Source organism: Zonotrichia leucophrys, chromosome 3 (genome assembly GCF_028769735.1).
Source record: "Zonotrichia leucophrys gambelii isolate GWCS_2022_RI chromosome 3, RI_Zleu_2.0, whole genome shotgun sequence".
NCBI lineage: Eukaryota > Metazoa > Chordata > Aves > Passeriformes > Passerellidae > Zonotrichia > Zonotrichia leucophrys.
The window spans coordinates 70,186,818-70,199,159 of NC_088172.1; the positions used below are offsets into that span (position 1 = coordinate 70,186,818).

Consider the following 12,342-nt stretch of genomic DNA (forward strand, 5'->3'; position numbering starts at 1 on the left):
AGTTCAAAAAGAGATTCATCTTCAAAGCACTTTACATCCATTATTAGAAGATAAAAGATGGAAATAAATGGATAAGCCAGATAACAAAAAGAAAATTTACTTTGATCATGTCTTTCCTGCTTGCTTTCTATGAATGTTCATAAAGAAATTTTATTTGGATTTTTGTCCAGTATAAGGCAATCATCAAGGTTTCATACTAGAAATACCCCAAAGCACTTTACTAGAATATTGGTCCACATATATTTAACACAATCAGATGAAGAACTGTTTTTACTCATCACCACATATAGACATTTGCATGGGCTGAGTATCACAATACTAAACTAAATTTCGTTCAGTCTAAGTGCATGCAATAGTTAACATCACTTATTTTCTTCTAATAACTGTGATTTAGAGAAGGATTAAATACTCCAGAAGAAACAAAAACTTGCAGGAAGCTTCTGAAAAACAATCTGACCCCTATCTGTTACTCTTCTCTAAGCAGTTCTTGCTTCCCTAAAGATCAAAATCCCAGGTGATTTTTCAACATCTCCACCTGTATTTCCTCAAGTATGGATGCACTTGTTCAGCTCTCTTACATACACTGCACACTGGGGAATTGTGGTGACCAAAAAAGAAATGCATCAATCAAAACTTCAAATTCTGTCCTGAGGCACTTAAATTTCAGTGACAAACATTTTCACACCTAATGAAAGGTTTCCCTCTCGTTGATGTGAAGGTATTTATGTACAGAAAACTACAATTGCAGTAGAATCTCTTTCTCAACTGAATGACAATGCACAGAACTCTGCTGGAGGGGAAGACATGCTGCAGAGGAAGTCTTAACTTCCAATATTCTGCTTGCATTCTCCAATTCTATACTGTTTTAAATTAGATTAAAACCGTGTTTGTGACTGCATTAGCTGCTGTCCAACAGTACTTTGGTTCTTTACTGGAAACCTACAAGCAACTACAAGCACATTTCCTTGAGCAATGTTATACCTAATTCAATCACATCCAGGAAGTGAATCATTTCAGCTTTATTCCAGGATTAATGACATTTAACGCAGCCTGAGTACCTTTTATCCAAGAATAACAAACCATGCTAAGTGTAAACATCCAATCCTAGGAAAAATTCCTGTGCCTGCTTAAAATGAGATCTGTACCTGTCACTTACTGTTGAAAGAACATGATTTGCTTGGTTACTGTAAAGCATGTCGAGTTATTTACTACACCATAAAGCTCCTTTAATTTCCCCTTTTACTGAAATAGCAAGCAAATATGGAAATGCCCCACAACCTGCTTCTGTTCTACACATTAACAGGCCAATACAACCTGAAGGTGATGGCTGCTACAGCCGTGCAAAGTGGTGCAGAAGGACGGATGATCAGCAGAGAGCTGCTCTACACAGCACCCTACAAAAGCTGATGGCTGGAGCATCAGCTCTGCAGCATTTCCCTCTGGCAGCTCCCAGCTGTAAGGCTGTTTAGGAAGAGAAGGTTGCTGTGTTTTGGCTGTGTTAACCATTACAACAGCTTCTCAGACCACCCAGGCCCAGCTGGCCTAATGCAGAAATGCTGAGGTGGTGTAAAGCTGTCTTCTCTGCCTCCAGACTAGTAAGTCATTCGGACACACGGAGCAAGGCCACTGCCCACCCTTTTTGGATGGTGAGCAATGCCCATATTTGGTCACAGAATGCAGGAATTTGAAACATTCCTATAAAAATTAAATTCATTCCTTCATTTCCAGGCTTAGCACATTGAATTTATGTGTATCAAAATCATTGCTGCTTGGAAGCTTTAACCACATTTAAGTATTATCTTAAAATTCTACAACCAAATGTACACATTTATTATTGTGTGCTACAATCTTCTAATATTATATTATTTAAATCTATCTATTCATTTTAAAGAAAACATTTTTACTCAAGAGAAGCAGTCTATGACTTAAAAAAGGTCAGGGGTTACTGCAAGACTTTTGAACAATGTAAATGCAAAAAAAAATAGCCTTTTTTGAAAGAAACCACTGCTACTACTGATGTAAATAATGCAGTCAAATTTCTTTTCAGGAGAACTGACAGCTTGGAAATTATAGGTTCCACTATTAAAATGGGACTGGGGTTTGATTTTAGTACTATTTAATGATGAAGTAACTAAAAACAGCATTTAAAATTTTCATAAACAAGGCTGAAGAATGTTAAGTGATTTAGTAAAAATTTAAAAAATAACCCCTCTTCTGAAACAATGTATCTCACTTGTATCATTGAGTTTGCTATATTACAAATTTGGCAGGTAATTTTTTGATTACATTAATTAATATAACTCAAAAACCAATAAACAAGTCCAATTTTCAAAGTCACATTACACGCGCTAGAAGAAAACAACATATAATTTCACAATTTTTAATACAACACATAACAAGGCGTGAAAAACTAAATATGCAACTGCTTTCAGCTAAGACAGTCATGATATCCAGAAGGTTCTTATAAAAATTGGACAAAGAACAGGAATGCCTAGAAGCAGGGATTTCTAGCCAGACCACCTCAGCCCTGGTAAGTTCACAGAACTATTCAGAATAAACTTGTGCCTAGAGATGCACTGCAGCCCATCTCACCCCTCGGTGCCAAGTGGCGGTGCTGCAGGACACAAGCAATCTCAATTGCTGACTACAGGCCTAAGCACTGTGGAGAGATCAATTTCTGAAGGGGGACTTCTACAGTTAGCCCTGAAATCCCACCTCGAGGCTTATCAAGAACTGACTGACTTTGTTTAAATGACTAAGTAACAAAACCAAGTGGAAAATATTTGTCCCCTTCTGATGCAAAGAGAACAACTTGCCTTTCAATAAGTACCATGCACCCTTAAGACACTCTGCTGCATTTAAGCAAAGAAAGCTGTCTAGATCAATTATATACTAATTAGAATTTGCCAAACTATTTAGGCAACTTCTTAATTAAAAATGACCCAGTGGTCAGTCATTAAATGTTATTTAGTAATACCTGCCTAGATAGATGTTTTCATGCTGTAAGTGCTTTAATGCACATAATAAATCATGCTGTAAATTTAGACTGGAACATATAATTTATGTCAATTGTGAAAATTTGATACCTTCTGGTAAGTTAAATCCTAGGCTTCACTGCGAGTGCGATCTGACTGACCTCCAAACTTACTCAATATGCAGGCATGAGTTTTTATTCTCCTTATGAAATATCAATTACAATCAATTACCTATCAGAAAATACTGTTAAAGTTGTTTCTGCTATAGCTACATTAACCACTATTAATATCACCTAAGAAAAATACAATATCCAGATTTTACTGACTCCATTATAGTTGATTGTTTCAATAATAACTTGATTAGCGAGAATAAGAGGTAAAAGAAACAAAAAACCAAGGCTTTGTTGTTAAATAAACTATTGCAATGTTTTTTTAAATCAGAGAAAAAACAGTTGCTGATTCTAAGAACTGACCCACTGATTTCTGTGAGCTAGCAGAATAGCAGCAGAAGAAATCAGTCCAACTCATTTTGTGCTTTTGCATGGAATTTACCGGAACGCCAGTTTGCAGAGCCACACTTCTCAAACACATAATCAGTGTCCAAACAGCAACCCAGCCCAGTTTCTGGAGATATATTTATTTCTCACTATGATCACCACAAAAGAACTTCTTGGAAAGATGATTGTTGACTTAGTGAGTAACATTAAACAGCATTTCTTATTAATGAAGCTATTTTATTACTTAAAAGGAGTGAAATAAATATACAACATGCAGAGAAAACAAATTTGTTACTGTAATTTAGGGACAAATGTAGGAGGGAAGAATATACCTTTAAAATTTATCTTAAATCACGATGAAGTCAAGGGAAAAGTGCTTCAAGTCCAAGTCCCCTGAGCACGTGATTATAGAATTCGATCTATCGATATACAAGTACTAGCTTCTGCAAGCTCATAAACATTTAATTTTAATAATATAGGGACTTTCCAAGAACTTCCATGGACTTTTTACTTCATTGCAAAACAACAAGTGTTTAGGTATTTTTCCAGTTCTTCAAGATAAGATTTCTAAAGTGCTCTGTTGGCAATATATTAGTTTCCTGAAAAATGAATCCAACCTTTTCACCAGCTGTTTTTTCCATTCTATTTCAGTTTTCCAAGAAAACCATTAGCAGACTAAGGAAGCATTAGGTATAACTTTAAGCAGGGAACCAGAAATCAGTATTGCATGTGGATTCTAACAAAGAAGTTGCAACACTGATAAGCTGTATTTTGGCTCTAGTGACAGCCTTAGGGCATCCATGTGTGTACATGTAATAAATCACCCCATTGAAAAGATAATTACTGAGGGGGAAAAAAGATTTCTTGATAGTAATTACACTAAACTGCTTGAATTAACATACCCACAGATGGTTCTTTGTGGTCCTACTTACACATTAGAGAGAAGAATGCTTGATTACATTAGTTCACTCACTTGAAAGGAAAAAAAATAATGATCTGGTAATTATTCACACTAATACTCCTTAGTTGATGAAGCCTATGTAGACTTTTGACTGCAAAACCAAAGTAGAACAAAAGGTTAATTAGGCTTTTAGGCCTGAGTTTTCAAAGGCAGTGAAAGTTGGACATCTTCTAGGTGAAAAAAACAATCTCTTTTAGCTGCAGGCAGGGATTCAGAAACATATCCCCATTACTATTTGGTCTGGCAGCCCTGGCCCTTTCTAAGCATGGACACAGCATGTGTACCCTGCCAGCAAAGAATAATTTAATTAAAACTTACACTTGCATATGGACATGCTGTTCCACTCCCTTCCAATTTAATTGTAAGGATTCTTAAAGGAATATGAATACTCCCACGCCAGCAGCTCACACAGTTTTCTTCTGCCGTCTGTGGCTGTCTGTGTTAGTGATATGGACAGCTCTTTCTTCATTAGCCCTGGCTTCTTTTACAGAAAAGCATGTCTGCTCCAGATAAACAAACAGGACACTTCTGGCTGACCCATTGAGAAGCTCATGCTAATGACCATTTCAGGGCTGCAATGCACCCTGCCAGCAGCTTTCACATATGAAGCTAGCTTTCCTGAAGAACATTCAAACAGAGGTCAAAATCCTGACCCTCTGAAAGAAAATGGTAATCTTGTTATTTACTTCAATAGGACTAAATACCATCGTGGCTTTGTTTCATGGGGATTCCTTCTCCCTTTTGTGTCTCCTTATTGGAATGTGCTAGTGAGCAAATTACAGAGGAGCTATTTAAACCTCAGTAAAGCAATAAGGGGAACCTTCAACAGCCACTACCAAATTCCTCTCCAGAAAGTCAGGAGATTGTCCCCATCCTAAATTCATCAACAGTCTGGTAAGATAATCCTACTATCATTTTATGATTAAACAATACATTATAGATTTCCATGTATCAACAACAAGTTAGAGTCTACAGCTCACTCTCTTCTGGGATAGTGACAGCAGTATAAAAACAAACTATTTAAAGCCTCATATTTCTTGCAATTTTAGTCATGTAGTACAAAAATGTGTCAGGGGAAGAACTATCAAAACCCAGTGCAAAACCCAATGATCAGCCTACCAGGTACAGATCTATTTCTGTATGCTACTGTGTGGTACTTGGCTCTCTCTTATGCTCCTACCCACAGACATACGTTCTCTCTCTACCAGCCTGTCACTGCTCAGTGAAACAACTTCCTGGCCTATTTCTGGCAGCCTCCACAAGCAGCAGACCATTTCTAACTTCCATAACCCCTGAAAATGGATCTTAGGTTCCATGAAATAAGGTTTGCCAACACCTAGGTTCAACCTCTTGAACCAAGCTGAATGCCCTACTCACCTTGAAATGCCTGCTGGTTGCTTCTGTCTGAAACCATTGTGTGCTCTGTGGGGTATACACGTGAGTACTGAAGATATCAAAAGCTCCTGCCTCTCCTGAATCATGCTCAGAGGGTTGCATGAGGGCACTAATCCATCATGGCATCTTCTAGACACTTTCTAGGGTCAAAGTTAGAAAACCTCTCTTTTGCAGACTCTGATAAACCTCATGACCGATATGTGGAACAAGACAATCTTTCAAAATAGCTGGGACTGTCTTGCTGAAATGCATCACCTGCATGTTTAATTTGAGGTATAAAAAGGCTGCCCATTTACATCTGTCACTCAGTTCCTTCACCTTTTCACTTGGCAGTCCTCATTAGCAAACTGCCATCAATATCTCCCCATCCCTTTTACTTACTAAGAGGACTTTACAGTCTTCCACTGCAGAGCAGGGAACAAGCTCTTGAGATGCAATTGGCAGCTCTCCTCCATTTACTTTTTTAGTGTTTTGACTCATCCAGTCCTCCAAATGTCCCTACCCTGCAAGCTGGTAAACCACTAGGTAGAGACCTGAGGAACAGACAGGCTCGGGTAGCTGCAGATAGCAGCTCACATCTCCCTCAGCAGTGAAACAGCATGATGTTTGTGTTTAGTGCTATACAAACTTCATTCTTGTGGTGGGCAAATAATTTATTTATGCAACTGGTTATTGTACATTCCCTCATTAACATGCAAAATGAAAATTTTCAGTTAAATAAGATTAAATTTATGTATAAAATGCTTACAAATATCCTTTAACATCAACTGTTCTTTCATTTTATCCAGCTCTTCACCAGCACTACTATTTGTTTGGACCTCTTTACCGCTTGCAGTATCAACACTGATCAAGAGTGCTGTCCACAGCAGTATCAGCTTCACTTGAACTAATTTTTCTCTTTCTTCCCAAATCTCTCTCCAGAACACTACTGCAAGATTGCTTACATTGTCTCAGAGCTCCTTGTTCTTGTGCTGTGCCAAACCTGTCAGACAAGCAGCTAAGCTTTTTCCTACATCCTCACCTGGCACCTCTGTGCATGCTCCAAGATACACAGACAGAATGAGCATTTGTCTGTGGTCATCTCTTCAGCTGGTCAGATAGAGATGCTACAGACCAGGAGAATCCAAATGTCCCAAGCTTTGCTTTGTAGCTGCATGATCATGCAGACCCCACAACCCTGTATGTTTTGCTAACTTCTATACTTGCCAATAGGCAATAATAATCTCAGAGTAACACAACTAGCCTGTGTCTAACTCCACACATCCTCACCTGCACTATGCACATTCTGGAACCAGGGGGGTCACTTTACATGGCAGCCAAGTACCCATTCTTTTCATCTCCACTTGCCAGAGATGTTATCTGGCTTTTGTCAGTACTGTTGTGCCTATTCTCTTACATCCAAAAGAATTGTTCTCTGATTACTCTACACTTTCATGATAACAAAAATTGTTCTGTATTGCTAGTTTCATCTAACTTAGCTGAATATGTCCACAGATTCACCCTTTAGCAAAAATCAATGTATTTCTACAGAAAAACAAAGTAAAAGAATCCTTATGAAGTCATCTTTATACATCATCAAAGAAAATGAGGGCATAGATAAAAGTTTCAGAAATTATTTTCCCTGGAGGAAAAAACTCACTCTTACAGAGTTGTCAATATTTAGAAAGCATCAAAAGTATACTCAACATTTTTTCCCAAACACGAATCAATGGACCCGAAGAATTGATCTAAATCATCAATATCAAAGAAGCTGTCACAGAAAGCCAGTACTAAAACTAAACACAATCAATTTGGGTGCTATCATACCTTGACAAAATGTAGCATTGATCCTCTTGTAGCCTTGTGGACATTCCATGATAGGACCGTATCCATGGTAAGCTGAAAAAAAAATACATCAGTTAAATACTGATCATTTATATGCTGGCAGAGCCTGACAGCTAAATTATTATATAAGTATATTTTAAAAATTGTAAGGTTTTGTGAAAAATGGTTAAGCAAAAAAGACAAAGACATTAAAATTAAAGATTTGTACAGGCAACCCTAATTCCATCTTTTTCAATATCTGTACCACTAAAATCTTCAGCTATACAGTCAAATTTGTGTTAAAGAACAAAACAAATCTTTGAAATCAGGATACCTTTCATCTTATTTGTTCTAAAATATTCAAATAATTACTTCTGCAAACCAGCTACAAATATCATGTTTGGAAAAGATAAAGTTGAAGATTCATTATGGAAACATCTAAGATTTACCTAACAGAGCTGTTGCATTTTAGAATACTAAACTTCACTTCATTTACTGACTGAACAATGTAAACAGTCACAGACATAATAACACTGTAAAATAAATACTGAATTCCATTTTGCCGAACTAGAAAGTTTTCAGTTAAGCAGCTTTTTATTTCTATTGATTGGTTCTTTCCTTCACTTAAGGTGGCTTTTCAGACTGCAGAAAACCATTTATTGATTCTTAAACATAAATGCAAGCAGTAACTTTGTATAGTTACGCACTAAAAGCTAACTTCTTGGCAAAGCCCAGCACTTTATTAAGCATATAGAACTGAACTTTTGGCACTATGATCACATAAATGCTTTTAATAAGCGTCAAGAGAGTTTTTCATAATTTGAATGTTACAACAGAGATACCTTACATTTTGTCAGATCTTTTGTTTCATTTCAAAAGTGTTCCAAATATTCAACAGACAAAACCTGCCAAAACCCACCAGATTAATTTGTTTCCATCTTTACTGTGTACAAGCTATCAAATAAGACAGAACAACCAAGTATCATAATGCCATTGATTGGCTTCCCTTCACATAATGCCTGAATTGCACATTTATCCCTGCAGCTTACTTTAAAGCTGGCACTTGGTTGACTGTAATGACGGGGGAAAAAAAAGGATAACTGTTTCAGCTAGTTTTAAAGTGTTGCCTATTATTTGGAAAAAATTAAGTGATGATCTTGAGTAGGAGGTTTTGGACTGAGATAGTTTTATTTCAAATATCAGTGAATTATTTAAAATAACTGCTTAAATAAAACACAGATTCTCCTTAGATGTTGCATAAAGTGTAAAATGGTTAAACACGCATAGTAAAAATACAGCAATGTTACTACACTTCTGAACACATACTTTTCCATCTTTACACTGACTACAATCATGCTAACACCAACTGCAACTTGAAAACTTTGTCTCTCTACTCAAGTGGCAGCTACACATTTAATTTCCAAGGCAGATTTTTCAGTCTTTTCCTAATGTTAATATTAAAACTAGTTGAAATTTAAGGAGACTTCCAAAAGCACAATGCATTAGTCTACTTCTGGTCCCCAAAAGTGTCAATGAAACTCCTCCTACTCATGATGGCAGATTCAAACTCATAATCGCACTCATTACGTCCAAACTGATTTGTGCTTGCCATAACAGACCTGATTTAATCCACACTAAAAGCAGGAGAGTCTCTGTAACTTTCTGTGGGCAGGAATGGTACCCTGCAGTGCAGCCTGCTGAATGAAAACAGCTTCCAGTTGTAGATGGAGACCAGCCCATTACCGATGCCAGGTCTTTTCCAGTGCTGCGGCACATTTTCCCTCCCAGGGTGACTCAGCTGCTCTAGGAAGCACAGTGCTGGACTGAGGTCAGAGATCCTAACCTCTCCCTCCTTCCTCATCCTCCTACTCCCACAACAAACAGGAAACTAGCAGCTTACTAGCAGCTGTTTTTTTCCTTTCAACAAAGAGCAGAAATATAAGCAAGTCACAGTAGAGAAGCAGCTTGCTCAGTGATGGCTGGTGATCCATGTGGGAGCTGGATGGAGTGCAACATTACTTACCCTTTACTCACCTAACAACATGTTTGTAATGACTAAGTTCGCAAGAAGCCTGACCAATCCCAACACTCCCCATGTAACACAGAAAGACCCTTCTTAAAAGCAGTCTTCTGTTAGAAGCCCTTAAAAATGGAGATCTGTTCCAAAACTACTTTTGGTTTTCAGTAATACTGAACAACCCATAAACTTACAGACATGGCAGCTATCTAAGGCCAAGGCACTTACATTTGCAACAGGTCAGGAGCTCTGACTGAGCAGTGGCTGCCACCCAAAATACTCAAGTCCTTACAAAGATGACAGAGCCCCCTGTAAGACCATGGGAACAAGACATATGCAAACTTATGCAAACTACTTAAGCATGCCCTTAAGTAGTTGATTGAAGAGAGAAGTACCTGCTAGTGACACTGGAGTATATGCTTAAATATTTTGCTGAAGTGGGTTAGGCAGAAGATCACAACCTGATTACACATAATTATAAAAACATGTCCACTTTTAATGAAGTCTATGAGGCATAAAACCATAAAAGTAAAAGGAAGCCTGTTTGCTTCCAAAATATCTACAATAAAAAGGGTAATATCAATGTAATGAAATATCAGAACAGGTCGGAATTATATGGGAAGAATGTGGGACTAACTTAACCTGGTGAGACACATCTATAGATATCACTTAACTGACAACTTACTATTTATTTACTTGACTCCCAAGTTTTCCCATCCAATAGCATATAAATTTATGTACATAATATATGCATATTCTTTTTACCATGGAAACATTCTGTTGTTTCTGTGTTGTAAAAATAAAAACACTTGATGAATATAAATCCTTCAGCATCCACTCTAGACTTCCACTAAATCTTCTAACAAATTTACATTTATCTTTGGAAATTGTTTACTCTACAGAACCGTAACACTTTGATACTGTCATGAGGTTCAGTTTGACACCTATGCCCAAAAGATACTTGGAAGAGATCCAGATCCAGAAGAAATTTTCAGTTTTCAGGTTTTGTGCCGCAGCTCAAACTGAACACCTATAACATTTTAAGACGCTGTAAGATCAATTAAACACCTGCAACACACTAAATGTATCACCTTCAATTCTTAAAAATCTAAAAATTCACCATTTGCATCTATGTAGCACTGCCTTAAGACGTGGCATGAAATAACAGCATCATGCTTAGAATCATTCCTAAATCAAATGCAGTCTAGAGAAAATACATACACTGTTACTAAACCTTGACAGACTCAATGAATATTCTTGAAGCATACACGTAACAAATCACACTCTTGATATAATGACACTGTATTTTAATTTGGAAAAAAATAGATAGCGCACCCTTCTCCTCCTCCCTTCTTAAAACAGTAACCTACAGTGAGAACTCCCACCTAGAAAAAGGAGAAATGTGTCCTATTATGTCTAGGAGTCACAAATCCTTACTTTCCAGGAATGCTTTAATTAGAAGAAGAGGACTATTCCAAGTGGCTCCATTCTCTGTCTCCTCCTGAAATCACACAGTTACATACAAAAAAACTATTCCAAATTGAGCCAGAAAGCAGGAGTGAGCATGACTCATACTGTGAGTAATTAAGGACTCTGGGAAAGAGACTGGGTTCCTAGACCTGTTCCAAGAATTGTTTCTACATTTTATGGGTTAGGGCATCTCCTCATAGGTATAAAATGCAGATTAGAAATTATTATGGCAGATAAAGGAACTCTGAAGTGTCCCATCTGGCGCAAGCATGCTAGTCATTAAACTTTTTTATAACAAAAGGACATTGCTCATCTCATTAGCATTTAAAGAAATTATTCAGTGCTTTGAAAAAAGAGTGGTGGACTTCCCTTTAGGAGAGGTTTTAGGTTGGGTTCAGGCACTTCTCTGCACCCACTTAGGAAGGACCTGTGGATCAGAAGTTCATCACAGTTTTCCTGTTTGCTTGCTTTTAACACTGTGCTGAGCACTGTGACATTAAGCAGCTGCTTGATCCATTCATCTACTGTGGATTCCAGGCTGAGACAATGAATATTTTACTTGAACTGTGAAGAACTAGCAAGTGTGCTTCCCTTCAAATCAGACGCCAAAAATTTGTATTAGTAGCTCCAACCAATTTTTGGTTGAAGCACATTTCAGCTCTTTTGTGATTTTTCTCATATCACACCTACATCCAAAAATAAGCAACATTTCACTTGTCACTATGATTCTAATGAACTAGATTTCAGTTGTAGCTCAATTGCATCGCCAGAACCCTCCTCGAACTCTGTCAGGCTGTGCTGTGACCACTTCCCTTCCCTGGGGAGCTGTTCCAGTGCCAAACCACTCTTCTCTGGGTGAAGAACCTTTTCCTGATATCCAACCTAAGCCTCCCCTGACACACCTTGAAGCCATTTTCCCTTGGGTCCTGTCACTGTCACCCCAGAGCAGAGATCAGTGCCTGCCCCTCCTGTTCCCCTCACAAGGAAGCTGTAACTGCAGAGCTCTGCCCTCAGGCTCCTCCAGGCTGAACAGACCCAGTGACCTCAGCTGTTCATCATACAGCTTCCCCTCAAGGCTCTTCACCATCCTCGTGGTTCTCCTCTGGACACTCTCTAACAGTTCAATGTTTTTTTTATGTTGTGTCCCCCAAAACTGCCCCCAGCACTGGAGGTGAGGCTGCCCCAGCGCAGAGCAGAGCAGCACAATCCCCTCCCTTGCCCTGC

At 38.1% G+C, this 12,342-nt stretch overlaps 1 protein-coding gene across 9 annotated transcripts in view; it reads right to left on the minus strand.

Moving 5' to 3' along the window:
• LTBP1 (latent transforming growth factor beta binding protein 1) overlaps window positions 1–12,342 on the minus strand; it is a 188,988-nt gene that overhangs the window by 75,869 nt on the left and 100,777 nt on the right. For all 9 annotated transcript variants that reach the window (XM_064708730.1, XM_064708727.1, XM_064708729.1 and 6 more), the window contains one exon: window positions 7,635–7,706. In XM_064708730.1, the coding sequence (XP_064564800.1) occupies window positions 7,635–7,706 (72 nt within the window). The remainder of the gene's footprint in view (window positions 1–7,634; window positions 7,707–12,342) is intronic.